The sequence below is a fragment of the Balaenoptera ricei genome, chromosome 2 (assembly GCF_028023285.1).
Source record: "Balaenoptera ricei isolate mBalRic1 chromosome 2, mBalRic1.hap2, whole genome shotgun sequence".
Classification (NCBI taxonomy): domain Eukaryota; kingdom Metazoa; phylum Chordata; class Mammalia; order Artiodactyla; family Balaenopteridae; genus Balaenoptera; species Balaenoptera ricei.
The window spans coordinates 73702630-73717971 of NC_082640.1; the positions used below are offsets into that span (position 1 = coordinate 73702630).

The 15342-nt window shown below is 38.2% G+C and overlaps 1 protein-coding gene across 6 annotated transcripts in view; it reads right to left on the reverse strand.

Moving 5' to 3' along the window:
• The window catches only part of TLN2 (talin 2), a 448826-nt gene that overhangs the window by 154876 nt on the left and 278608 nt on the right, over positions 1-15342 (reverse strand). For all 6 annotated transcript variants that reach the window (XM_059913125.1, XM_059913126.1, XM_059913128.1 and 3 more), the window contains 3 exons: positions 5681-5836; positions 950-1051; positions 134-210 (listed from right to left, as the gene is read on the reverse strand). In XM_059913125.1, the coding sequence (XP_059769108.1) occupies positions 134-210; positions 950-1051; positions 5681-5836 (335 nt within the window). The remainder of the gene's footprint in view (positions 1-133; positions 211-949; positions 1052-5680; positions 5837-15342) is intronic.

Consider the following 15342-nt stretch of genomic DNA (forward strand, 5'->3'; position numbering starts at 1 on the left):
CAAGACTCATCTATCTCATCCACTATCACCTCCTCATGAGGGACTTCAGGGCAACAGCCCCAGAGCTGGCACGAGGAAACCTGCCCTGTATCCAGGGAGAAGGCAGTTCTCCAGTGCTCTTAACGATACTTACTTTTTGGGGGAAACGGACTCTTCTAACATAGTTGACTCCTCATCGCCCTCTAGTCCAAATCTATCTTTACTTTGTTTCTGAGGTAAAACAAGACAAAAACGAAAGTCAGCAGGTCTTGACACAAGACCCTTTTAAGAGGCCTTTTAAAATGAGCCACACAAGCAGATCTGTTAAGGTTTACCCCAAATTCCTTGTATTGGATAATTAATAAGTGATGGGTGAAACAAAGCAATGGTAATGAAAAAGAAATATATTATTTAATATAGAGAGGTATATAATACCTTCCGTGTATATTACTGCACAATTTTATACAGTTAAAATCAAGACATAGATATTAATATTCTGGTAGAACTTGGCTATTTTTGTGGGCTGTATCTTGAAGCCCTAGGAAAGGTATACCACTATGGCATATAACCCCCCATTAAAATAGGTTAAAAAAGAGAGAGAGAGAGAGAGACAAGAAAGAAAAAGAACATCTTCAGACCCTCAAGACAGTTTCTATACAGGCCGGAAAGCATAACAATTACCTAGAGAGGAAGATGCAGCGGGGTTAGCCAGGCTCATTCATTAGCTAAATGATGCACTATTGCTCATGACCTGGCAGTCAATGACACAAATATGAGCTGCAGCAAAATCAGAAATTCTCCTAGGATATGAGGTCAAAGACTTCACACTTAAGCAATCTTAATGTTAAAGATTCAATTAGTGAATCAAGTACTTTACATGAGGTGTTTGTTTGTTTTTCAGTTAGCTTCATCATCTAAACTGACTCTTTTAATAAAGAAGTGTTGTCCAATTTGCATCAGTATTAAATACCTTTTTGAGGATGATGTCAATGTAGCCTGCAATCAGCTGGGATATTTGCTCTCCCTCAGTGGTTTGTACTGAATAGTAGCTTTCCTGATACTCCCCAAAATCCTGGGGGGACAAAACCCACATTAGAAGAAATACAGCACATCAGCAGTTTTAAGGGTGAGGGGGTCCAGTTTTGGAACAAGTTCTGGCATGGATTCACTTTTTCTTGCTTGTCCCCTCTAAATATAACTGAACACCCTAAAATTTACTCAACAAGCAATGGTAAAGGGCTCTGAAAGCTGGAAAGGTGGATTGGCTGGTGACCTCAGGACCTGAAGGACCACAATCTGATGAGTTCCTGAGTTTTGTTTTAGATCCCATACCCCCAAGACTGGGTGCTGGAGAGGGCTGAAACTTGGAACGTCCAACAGGAAGTTCCCAAAAGCCTGTTCTCTTTGGTCAAGGGACCAGGAGAGGGGAAGCCCAACAGAGACCTAGTTGGGAGCCTCACACAGCTCCACAACCTAGGTTGTTGCTCACCATCACCTGCAAAGCAGTGAGAGTCTGGCCATCCCAGGCCCTGCTCCACAACCCAGGCAGGCAGGTGATCTGGTCACTTTGCAGCAGTGGCCACAGTGAAGCCCTGTGTCTCCCTCCCCTCCACCCAGTGGCATAAGTAGATTCAGGCTCAGTAGCTTCTGCCTCCCCTAACAAAGGTCATCCAGAAATAGCAGGTGGCCCAAGGAAGTACCTTCTTCCCCCACACCCCCAGCACCAACAGGCTTTGAGCAGGAACCCCAGCAGAGTCAGAAGTACAAAGCAATCCAGAATAGCATTGCAAGGGCTCAGAAAATAAACTGCCATTGCAACTCAAGTCCACAAAGACTTGAACACTAGAACACTACACACTAAACCTAAAGCCAGAACACTACACACTAAACCTAAACAAGGTGACTGTCTGCTACAACAGAAGATATAAGTAAGATCAAGAGTTTCCTAATATCATAACCAAAACGTCTAGGATATAATTGAAAATCACTATTCATGTCAAGAACCAGGATAACTACAATGTAAAAAAAGATAATCAACTGATGCCAATACTGAAATGAAGCAGATGTTGGAATTATCTGATAAGGAGTTTTTGAATAATAAGAAATGTTTCAATGCCCAATTACAAATTCTCCCAAAACAAATGAAAACAATAGAAAGATTCAACGAAGAAACCCAAGTCATAAAAAGGAACCAAATTGAAATTTTAGAATTAAAAAATGCCATAACCAAAGTAAAACCCACAGGATATAAACAGTAGTATGGAAATGATAAAGAAAAGAATCAATAAACTTGAAAACAGATCAACAGAATTTAGTCAAGTGAAACAACAGAAAACAGACAAAATAAAACAGAGCTTCAGGGATCTGTGGAACAATTAAAAAAAAGACCTAATGGGAGTTCCCTGGTGGCCTCATGGTTAGGATTCTGGGCTTTCACTGCCACAGCCAGGGTTCAATACCTGGTTGGGGAACTGAGACCCCACAAGCCGTGTAGCATGGCTGGAAAAAAAAAAAAAAAAGGAAAAGACCTAACGTCCGTATCATCAGGAACACTGAGTAGAGTGTGGGACCAAAAAAAAAAAAAAAAAAAAGTATTAAAAGAAATAATGGCTGAAAACGTCTCTGAATTAGTGAAAGACATAAACTTACAAATTCAAGAAGCTAAGCAAACCCCAAAATAGAATCAACCTAAGAAACCCACCCCAAGAACTTCTGAAAACTAGAGAAAAGAAAATCTTAAAAACATCCATAGAAAAGCAACATATTACCTACAAAGGAATACCAATCCGATGATGGAAAATTTCTATTCTGAAACCACAGAGGCGAGAAAGAAGTAGAATGACACTTCTCAAGTGCTAAAAGAAAAGAACTGTGGATCTCAAATCCTGTATCTGGAAAAATTAACCTTCATGAATGAAGGGGATATAACATTCTCAGATGAAGGAAAACTAAGAATTTGTTGATAGCAGACCTACCTTTAAAGAATGGCTAAAGAAAGCTCTCCAAACATAAAGAAAATGAAAACAAAAGAAGACTGGGAACTTGAAAGAGAAAGAACAATGAGATGGATAAAAACAGAAGTAAATGTAACAGACTATCCTTCACCTCATGAGTTTTCTTCAATTTTATTTTATGGTTGAAGCAAAAGCTATAACACCATCTCATGTAGTGGTCAATGTATACAGAAGAAATATTTAAGCAATTATACTCAAAAAGTGTGGAGTGTAAACAGACCTAAATGGAAGTAAAGTTTTTATATCCTATTTGAAGTGGTGAAACATTGATGCCAGTAGGTGGTAATTAATTTCATACATATATGATAGTATCTAGAATAATTACTAAGAGCACTATGCAAAGAAATATGCTAAAAATATTATAAATAAAAATGGAACTCTAAAAAAATGTTCAAGTAACCCACAGGAAGGCAAGAAAAATAGAGGAGAATAAAATAAACAAAAAAATTATAAAATGGTAGACATAATACCTAACATATTAATAATTAGCTTAAAAGATAATTGGCCTAAATACATTAATTACAAGAGTGAATTTTAATAAAAAGCACAAGCCAACTCCATGCTCTCTACATGAAATTCATTTAAAACCTAACAATATAACTAGGTTTAAAGTAAAAGGGTAGAAAAATACAACATTCAAACACCTAATTTAAAAAAAGCATGAGTGGCTATACCAATGTAAGATAAAGCAGACTGCAGAGCAAAATCTTTACTATGAACAAAAAAACATAATGATAGAACAATTTCTCCATTAAGAACATAGCATAATCTTAAATGTATAGATACAGAACAGCAGAGCTTCAAAATACATGAAACAAAAACTGATAGAGATGAAAGGAGAAATAGACAAAATCCCCACTTGCTGTTGGGAACTTCACTCTCAGGAATTGTCAGAATTACTAGACAGAAAATTAACAAAGGTATGTAAGACTGAAATACCACCAACAGCTAACAGGATCTAACTGGCATTTATAGGACACTACACCCAACAGCAGAATGCACATTCTTTTCAAGCACTCATGGAACATTCTCCAAGAATGATCATATCCCTGTGATATAAAACAAGCCTTAAAATACTACAAATTGAAATCATACAAAGTATGTTCCATGAACATTAACAGAATCACAGTACATCTCATTGACCATAATAGAAACAAACTAAAACTCAGTAACAGAAAGACAACAGGAAAATCTCTAAACACTTGTATATTAAATTAAAGCTGGGTAGGAAGGAAAGAAACTTTACAGGTTATAAGCTTTAATCCAACTTTAGTAAAAACATTGATATTTGTTCTCTCTTTCGCTTCAGGTAGTTACTGCAATTTGCAACAGTTTTTAATAACTTTTTGTTTTTAAAAAAGCAGTACTTGGGTCTAGCTTAAAAAGACCAAGAGTATCAAAATGTATATAACAAAACATAGCTATCCCTGCCCTACACATTCCCACCTTCACTTTCCATCCCCCGCCCAACTACTTTGAATCCTTTTAGCAATTTCTTCTAGTATTTCTAAATAACATGTTTATATTGATTTCTTGATTTTTCTATTTTAGAAATGATCCGCAATTACCTACAATGGAAGATGAGAACTTAGTTTGCTAAACATGAACACCTACTTTTTAAGGGCCATGTAGGTACAGCTGTTACTCACTACAGGAGGAAAGAAGGTATGTTTTCTGAATATTCCTCCCAACTGGCAAGAGTCTATCAGTCAATGATCAAATTGGATAACTAATACTCCCACCAAGGCCCCTTCCTTATACCTTTTTTCTGATGCTCTATTATAAGATCTTGCCTAGATGCAGTTATTTCAAGTGTTCACGAGAGCTGGAAAATAGTACAGTTCAGGAGTGCTGAAGAAACTCACAAATTTCAACACTTTCTGATTTCTCTTATGGCTTGATATGCACTACAAAATAATTGCCCTACCGATTCTCACATACCAATGTGGCTGGCTACAGTTAAGGCCACATGGTATTCTCTGCTAAGAGCAGATACTGAGATTGGGAGGAAGAATTCAGAGGTTTAAAGGTCTGGAACAAACATTCTCCCTACTTTCCATGTATTTCACTTTGAGCATTTTATTATCATCGTCTCATTTGATTCTGACAACTCTGTGAAACAGGTATTACTACCCCTATTTCACAGCTGAGGACATTAAGGCTCAGAGAGGAGAAGTAATGAGCAAGGGCACAGAGCTGGGAATGAAAGCTGATTTCGAATGCTACCCCACAGTCTATGCTATTTCCACCATACAGCAATGTTCTCTTTGTAGGCAGGCTGAGAAAACACAGCTTGGCAAGTTGTCACAAGTCTTAGGAACTCCTAAAACAACTAGAGATGAGGAGGGAGCCTTAGTATGGGCCTCAGAGTGTTATAAAGTTGCCTTTTAGGGTATACTAGGCATGGCATCAGGACCACAGAGACTGAGAATCATCCTTGACTGGCTCTTTCTAATTAAAGAACTCAGACAGACTTAGAACACTGGAGAGGAAGAGGTGGCCAATGAGACCCAGCTCTCAAACATCTCACTCACTTCTGGACCAGTGCCCACCCCTGCCCTCATGGACCCCCACCATCTGTCCCTCTCCAAGGGCAGGGAAACCCAATGGGCTTGTATTGTTTCCCCTGCCACACGATATCACCCAAGGCCATGCTGGCCCACTCACTGCCTTCAGCCAGGCCCTACCAGTGTGAAGCTCTTGGGTGAGGCTGCCCAGCGCTTGACCGTGGTGAGTGGCCACTCCTGCAGCACTTCCTTGGTCTTTTCATCCACGCGCATCACCGAGTCCTTGGTGATCCCCAGCAGGCGAGGCACCAGCTTGTTCTTGCCTTTCATCTTTTCCTGAAACAGGAGGTACCAAGAGTCAGTGAGTGCTCTTCCTCTGAATACATCTGATTTTTCCAAGTAATCAGTGATCTTGTGATGTTTTACCTATGGTCAACCTACAGCACTGTGTTTCAAAAACAGGCAGGGCTATCGGAAAACCAGAATTTTAAGACTAGATAAATGACTCATAAATTAAAGGAATGGAAGCTAAAACAGAGCCATCAGAAGACTGGAAGGATCTACAAAGGCACACTTCCTGGAGACAGATACTGTCCAGGAGGGCAGTTTGCTCCAAAAACAGAGATTGTGACAGAAAAAAGATATCCAGAGAAAAAGAAGTTAAGGTGAACTCCAAACATTATCACTCAGGAGCCACCTCAGTGAGTAACAAAAAAGGGTTAATGTGGAATTTAAATATGGCACTTTAGCTGTTTAGAATTAACTATAACTGCCAGAGTAGCATCTTCTCATTACTAAACACAGCCCTTTTTTTTTTTTATAATCACTGAAATATATTTCCATTTGGGTTCTTCATTTTGGTATTTTTTTATGTGTATCTACTGACCCTTAAAAATATTTTATGATTAGTTTTAATAAGTTTTTAAAGAAATAGTCATCATGCCTATTAAAATAATGAATCCCTACCTCACACTCATGCCACAAGAAATTCAAAAAAGGTAAATAATTTAGGAAGAACACATAGTTGGATATTTTTGTGATTTCTCAGGGGGAAATGACTTCTTAGCACAAAAGCCAAAATAAAAAAATAAATAAAGGAAAAGATTAATAGCTTTAACTATAAATTATATGGACTTTGATACATTTTTTTAAAAAAGAAAGAGAGAGTGGAAGAAAAAGAAAGAGACCTCACCATAAAGAAATTAAAAGGCAAATGACTGGTGAATAAATATCTACAATAGTATGATAAAAGATTTCATACACTTTATATATTAAAAGTTATCATAAGTCATCAAACATAAGTGGCAAAGGACATGAACAGAAAATGTTTAAATAAGTAACTAGATAATAAGCAATAAGATAAATTTTCATGTATATGTAATAGTTTTTAAAAAAAATTAATACTCAATTAAAGAAGGTATGAAGGGGGACCACTATTGGTGGGCATTTAAAATAGCAAGGCCTTTATGGAAGAAAATTTGTTAACGATTCAAAGCTTTAAAAATGTTTCTAGTTTTAACCCAACTTGCTTTTCAAAACTTATTCAAAAAGAACTTATAAATGTGTATAAAGATTATGCTGTAAGAAGGATCAACTAGAGTTTATCACAGTGAAAAACTAGAAATAACAAAGTTCAACAACAAGAGATATGACAAATAAATTATGGTACATCCAAATAATAGACTACAACTATTAAAAATCATATTATAGGAAAACAAGTGGATTCATAATAAAAATTTATTCACATTAAAAAATTAAAAAGTCTGTACAGCATGATCCTACATGAAATAAAATTTTAAATAGAATTTTCAGAAAATTCATTACATGACAAAATGGTGGCAATGATCATCTCGTACGATTTTTTCGTGCGCTTTCCCTTTTTCGAAAAACTTAATACACATTCCTATTGTTGTCAGGAAAAAAAGAAACTTCAAAAACTATTTGCAGAAACCTAGCAATGCCCAAACCACTATTACCAGAGGAATACACATATAAATTAGCGCAAAGTACGCAAGTATACACGGGTGTGTGTACAAGGGGACAGGCACTTAAAACAAGCCAGGAGTGTGACAGATACTTAACAATCATTATCCATTAATTTTCAGAGCATCCCCCAAATGTTGGCGGTGGTGGCATCATCATCATCATCATCATGCCAGTCTTGAAACGAAGGAACCAGCAACTTGCCCATGGCAAACAGTAGTAAGTGATAAAGCCAGGATTAGAACACAGATTTCAGCAGCTCAAAAACATCTCTGACTTCAGAAAAGACTGTCTACCACAGTATACTACTTCTGATGGAAGCAATTAGAGAAAAGGCAAAAACACTCCTCCCAGCCCCTGTGGGCAGTTCATAAACCGTCAAACAGTGAAGGTCACGGCACACCTCCAGTTTCCTCCCAAGAGGAGGAGATAAGGCATTAGGAATCTGTGTGGGTGTCTGAGGAGGGGAATACGGCACTGTAAGAAACTCCGAGTCCTTAGGAAAAACTCAGAGAAGAGTCAGATCCTTTGTGGAGAGGCCAGTTCCACCAGGGGTGATATCAGCGCAAGGTGGACCATGCCAGTTCACATCACTTGGCTTCAGGAGCCAAACAGATTTACGTGGAGAGGTTCCAGGCGACTAGTTTAGTCACACAGGGTTGGTACCAGCCCAGCTGCTGGCACCAGGAAGGGGATCAGAAATAAAATATGGTTTGCAGCTGTTGCCTTCCTCCTTTCAAATCTGTACTTCCCCAGTGAGGGGCTTTGGGGTGAGGGAATACAGGACCGTGATGGATTGCCCTGACTCCTGTCGAGATGGTTCTGGCCTGGGAGAGGAAACCAGAGTGAACAAGCAAACAACTTACAGCGGGCATTCCATTAGAAGGTCACGACTAGGGGGGAAGGGTACATAAGGAGCTCAGAAAATACTGTCACTCAGCAACAGAGACCACCATCAAGGGACACAATTATTTCAGGGCCTACCCGCAAAATGCAGAGCAGCTGGAGAAAGTTAAAACAGCGAGGGGCTGGGCTCTGTGCTGGTGATATAAGGGGCTCCCCTGACAGAGGACCTGCCTTAGACCCTCAGTGGCAGACCTGCATGATAGGAGAAGGTCCAGAGGCAGTAAGACTCCCCCTTCCTCTCCAAATCTCGAATCTCAGTCCACTCCACACGTCTCCTTTCCAGTCTTCCAACTACAGACACCAGCATCCTTTATCTCCAGGAGAAGCAAGCAGGCTAGGCAAGATGCAGTGAAGACCCGTCTCTCTCGTGCAGACACACGCAGACTGTGGGTGCGAGTTTGCCAGCTACCTAGCAACTTCTCTCTCGAGGCAGTCCTCATCAGGTTGGTTTTGTTTTGAGGATGTGTCGAGCTCACGTAACTTACAGGCAGGAGAAGGTATGTACTCTACCGAGGAGAGTCAGGATCTACTGATAAGCCCTGCTGCTCCTCTTTCAAGCACATCTCAACCATTACTGTGGGCTCGGTCCTGGCAGCTGGCTGTTATCAATCCTGCTCAGCCTCGGGCTCTTCTCACAGATGTGGATATTGGCTGATTCTGACATCACCTGTGCCTTACATCAGATTCGGACTTGGGTGGAGGGATGCCAGTGGGCTAAGCGTTGGGCATGCTTTGGTTCTAAGCCCAACCTCAATGTGGCCTAAGCCTGTGATCCAGCTGTGCTCACCAGAGTTCTATGCTGGCTTCCTGCCAAAGTGCCGCCTTGTGTGCTTTGCTGTGTCATCAGTACGCTTTTTTCTTTTAGGAGCACGGCAGAAAGGGATGGCTGCTCCAAAGCAAAATGGTGCTAAAGACCCTGTTCATTAGCCATTTCTCTCCCTAAAGCAACTGGCAATCCATTTTGATTTAATTCACGATTCTGAGATGCTCTGAGTGCCCTCTGTGACGCTTTTACAGTTGAGGGGAGAAGAGGGTCAGCTCCCAAGGTATCTCACCCTCAAGGCTCTGGTTGTGGTTGCAGGGAAGGTTAAAGGCAAGTTTATAACTCAGAAGGTTTCCACAAGGGCTTCCGGGAAAGAAACAAGATCCTTTGCAAGTCATGGGAAATGTCTTACCGTTCCTTATGGGGTTCTGAAAAACTTATCAAGATAAACTGCAAAAGATTTCAATGAAAGAGGAAGACTGTAGATGTTTACAGCTCCCATTTATTGAGATCATTTGTGCAACAGTCCCCTTTTCTATATTACTTCCTTTAACCTCATAAAAAGTCAGCGTTCTAGGTGAACAAGCTGAGGTTTAGAGATGGAAGGTAAAGTAACTTATCGAAGGTCAAACTAAGTGGCAAAGCCAGAATTTCAAACCCAGGTTTTTCTTTTCGAAGGATATGTTCTTAGCCACTGAGAACACTGCCACATAACAGGCTCATTACAGACATCCTCTCTATTGGGGTCAGCAAACTATGGCAGGTACTAAATCCAGTTTTCTGCCCCCCCCACCACCAGCGCCTCTTTTTTGGCCTGAGAGCTAAGAGTGAATTTTCTATTTTTAAATGGTTGGAAAAAAAAAAAAGAGTAATAATACTTCATGGAACATGAAAATTATATGAAATTGAAATTTCACAATCCATAAATAAAGCTTTACAGAAACATACCATGCTCATTTATTTACATATTGCCTACTGATTTCAGGATACAAGCACAGAGATGAGTGGTTCGACTAGCAAAGGCTAAGATATTGACTACCTGGGCCCTTTACTAAAAAAGTTTGCCAACCCCTGCTCTGTATCATGAACTCTAAAAGCTAATGAAAAGTTGGAGGACTCAAGGGCCAGGAATTAGGGAATTGTGAAGAGGGTTAAGGAGTTGGGATAACCTAAAATGTATCAAATATCCCTACATTCCAGCTACTACATTTCTTTACATACATTACCTCACTTAATCTTCACTAGAGCTCTGTAAAGAATTACCATTCCCATTTTTCATGTGAAGAAAGTGAGGTTTCAGAAGGTTAAGGATGTCTCTCCAAGTCACGAGTTTCTGTCATGTCTCACATAGGCAATATTGCATCAAGAATTCTAGGCCAGTCTTCCCGACTCCAACACCCAAGCACTTTCTATTATAACAATATAAAATACAGTATGAAGTACCCTTGAACCACATGGGTTTGAACCAGGTGAGTCCACTTCTTTTCAATAGCTAATACTACAGAACTACATGATCCATACCGGTTGAATCCACAAATGTGGAACCGTGAATACAGACAAACTGCAGGTACAGAGGGCTGACTGTAAGTTATATGCGGATTTTGAACCGCACAAAGGGTCGATGCCCGCTGACCCCCATGTTGTTCAAGGGTCAACTGCATAATGCTCTGAATATTAGGACAAGATATACACAGATACAGAGGAAAATATGATGGAAGGACCTATAAACATATCAAACTAGTTCTCTCACAATATATACTGATCTGAAGGCCATGTGGTATGATTAAGTGTGTTTAATATCAATATTTACATTTTATAAATTATGATTTCATTGACTTATTTAATTTAGGATTTCAAATAGTCTATCCAAGTAGTGACTGAATCACTTTTAACGTACTTCTTAAATTATGCCAATGAACTTCCTTCACAATTTAATGGTATGTTCAGATTAGGGGTCTAGAGAAATCTGTTACTTATGCCTTTAAAACACATACTGTCCCTTACCCAAACAATTTTGTGTGTGCATGTGCTATTCTGTGTGTGATGTCTTTTTACCATATATTCTAAATGGTTGCACTTATTTATACACACACAGGTTATTTCATGCTGCTGACATATGTGTTGTAAATTTACCTGCTCTATTCATTGAATTTAAAAATAAACCTAAAAATTAAAATGACTGTATATTGTTATAACATGTATAAGGATCTGCACACTGAAAATTACAAAATGGTGATGAAAGAAATCAAAGAGGATCTAATATCATGTTCATGGATTGAAAAACTCAACATAGTTATCAATTCTCCCCCAATTGATCTATAAATTCAATGCAGTGCCTATCAAAATCCCAGCTAAGTTTTTTGTAGATACAGACAACCTTGTTCTAAAGTGTTCATGGAAAGGAAAAGGACCTAAATTTGCTAAAACAATTTGAAAAACAAGAAAAAAGTAAAGAGAATCATTCAGTTTGATGTTAACGCTTACTATACAGCTAAAGTGAGCAGGACAGTGTGATTATCAGTGGAAGCACCAACACAAATCAATAGAACAGAATAGAAATAGAAGTAGATTCACAGCAATGTATTCAAATGAATTTTGACAAGGATACAGAAAAAATCCAGTGGAGGAAGGATAGCCCTTTCAAAAAACAGTGCTGGGGCAACTGGACATCCATAGGCCAAAAATGAACCTTGACCTAAAAACCTCACATCTTATACAAAACAAACTCAAGTCGGGACTTCCCTGGTGGTCCAGCAGTTAACAATCCACCTTCCAATGCAGGGGACGTGGGTGCAACCCCTGATCAGGGAACTAAGATCCCACATGCTGCAGGACAACTAAGCCCGCACACCGCAACTACTGAGCCAGCCCCCTCTGGAGCCCAAGTGCCACAACTAGAGAGAAGCCCGCATTCCACAAGAAAGATCCCGCATGCCGTAATTAAGATGCGATGCAGCCAAATAAAATAAAATTAAACAAAACAAACTCAAGTGGACCATGGACCTAAATGTAAAATGTAAAACTGTAGAACATTCAGAACTAAACACAGGAGAAAATCTTCGGAGCCTAGAGTTAGAGCTCTCAGACGTAACACTTAAAGCAAGATCCATAAAAGTAAAAAATGATAAAACGCCCTTCTTCAAACTTAAGAACCTGTATTCTGTGAAAGACCTTGTCAAGAGGATAAAAAGACAAGTTACAGGCTATGAGAAAATATTCACAAATCACATTTAACACAGGACTTGGACCTAGGATATATAAAGAACTCTTAAAACTCAAGAGTAAGAAAAAAAATCTAACTAGAAAGTTGGTCAAAAAAATATGAACAGACATTTCACTGAAGAGGATATACAGATGGCAAATAAGCACAGGAAAAGATGTTCAAAATCATTAGCCATTAGGGAAATGCAAATTAAAACCACAATAAGATATCACAAAACATCTATCAGAAAGGCTAAAATAAAAAAACAATGATAACACCAAATGCTGAAGAGGATGATAAGAAACTGGATCACTCATACTTTGCTGGTAAGAATGTAAAATGGTACAGTCACTCTGGAAAATAGTCTGGCTGTTTGTTATAGTGCTAAATGTGTTCTTACCATATGGTTCAGCAATTGTACTCTTGGGCATTTAGCCCAATGAAATGAACACTTCATTCTCACAAAAACCTATACACAAATATTTATAGCAGCTTTATTCATAATAGGCACAAACTAGAAACAACCCAAATGTCCTTCAGTGATAAATGGCTAAACAAACTGGTACTTCCATACTATGGAATACTATTTGGCAATAAAAAGCAGTGGACTACTGACACACATTATGACTTGGAGAGATCTCAAGGGAATTCTATTAAATGAAAAAAAACCTCAAAAATTTATGTATCATATGATTCCGTTTATGTAGTACTTTTGAAATAACAAAATTATTGAGACAGACAATAAATTAGTGGTTGCTAGGGGGTACAGAGACCAGGGGAAGGGAGTAGGGTGTGAGGAGAAGCAGGAAGGGGTGGGACAAGTGTATGGCCATAAAAGGGTAGCACAAGGTATTCTCTATGGATTAGAGTTCAATATCTTGACTACGGTGGTGTTAACACAAATCTACACATGAAAAAAACTGCATAGAACTAAACACACACACACACACACACACACAAGTGAGTACATACAGAACGTGAAATCTGATTAATGTCTATGAACTGTACCAAGTCGATTTCCTGGTTGTGACATTGTACTACAGTTACCATTGAGGGAAATGATGAAAAGGGAACTCTCTGTATTATTATTTATTTTTACAACGTTATTGAGATATAATTCACATACCATACAATAGACCTATTTAAAGTATCTAATTCAGTGGATTTTAGTATATTTACAGATATGTGCAACTATCACTACAGTCAATTTTAAAACATTTTTGTCACCTCAAAAAAGAAAAATCCTGTACCATTAGCTATTACTCACATAGGTCCCCTGATCCCACCCTATTCTTAAGCAATGACTAATCTACTTCCTGTCTCTATGGATTTGCCTTTCTGGACATTCTATATCAATGGAATCTTGTGACAGGCTTCTTTCACTTCACATAACATTTCCAAAATTCATCCATGCTGTAGCATGGAGCAGTACACTTCATTTCTTTTTATGACCAAATAATATTGCACCTTATGGATATACCACATTTTGTTCATCTGTTCATCACCTGATGAACATGTGGGTTGTTTCCACATTTTTGCTAAATGCAGCTATACACTTTCATGTACCAGTTTTTCTGTGGACATGTGCTTTGAATTCTCTTGGGCATATATACCGAGGAGTAGAACTACTAGGTCATATGGTATCTCTATGTTTAATAATTGAGGAAGTGCCAGACTATTCTCTAAGGTGGCTGCACCATTTTACATTCCTACCAGCAGTATATGAGGGCTCCAGTTTCCCTACATCCTCACCCATACTTGTTACTGTGACTTTTTGATTCTCTGAATTATTTTTCCAACTTCCTGTGAATCTATGATTATTTCAAAGTACACAGTTAAAAATATGATTCTGTTTATCTTTGTTAAAAGACAAACATTCACAGCAAAGAGTAATAATAATTTTGTTTTTCTTTTCCTAAAGTTATGCAATTTAAAGAATTTTTTATGTCTAACCACACTTCTATAACTTCCAAAACAATGTTAAAGGGTAACTTGTTCTGATCCCAATTTTTACAGATTTCTCTCTAGCACTTCTCTGTTGAGTAGAATGCTGATGATAGGTTTAAAACATTCTATCCTGTTGAGGAAGTACACTTTTATTCCAGCATTTTATGGAAATTTTTATAATGAGTACCTGCACTTTATCAAACACCTTAGTGGCTTTATCATTTATCAAATGATCACATGATGCCATCTTTTCCAGCTTTATTTAGATATAACTGACATAGAACATTATGTAAGTTTAAGGTATGCAATATGATGATTTGATATATGTATATATTGAGAAATGATTACCACAGTAAGGTGAACACATCCTTCACCTCACAAAATTACCTTTTTGTAGTTGCTATGATGAGGACATTTAAGATTTACACTCTTAACAAGAATATTAAAAGCAACAAATAATATACAAGGGAACTCCCATAAGGCTATCCATTGATTTTTTCAGCAGAAATTCTGCAGGCCAGAAGGGAGTGGCAGGACATACTTAAAGTGATGAAAGAGAAAAATCTACAACGAAGAATATTCTACCCAGCAAGGCTCTCGTTCACATTTGATGGAGAAATCAAAAGATTTATGGAAAAGCAAAAGCTAAAAGAATTCAGCACCACCAAACCAGCTTTAAAACAAATGCTAAAGGAACTTCTCTAGGTAGAAAAGAAAAGGCCACAATTAGAAATAAAGTCGTGAAATGGAAAAGCTCACTGGTAAAGGCAAACATACAATAAAGGTAGGAAATCATCTACACACAAAGCTAGTAGGGAGGACAAAAATAGTAAAATCATCTGTATCCACAATAAGCAGTTAAGGGATACACAAAAGAATTAGATGTAAAATATAGTATCAAAAACAGTAAGCGTGAGGGGAGGAGAGTACAAATGCAGGGTATCTAAAATGCATTTGAAATTAAGAGATGAGCAACTTAAAACAAGCAGGTATATACATACACTGTTATACAAAAACCTCATGGTAACTGCAAGACAAAAA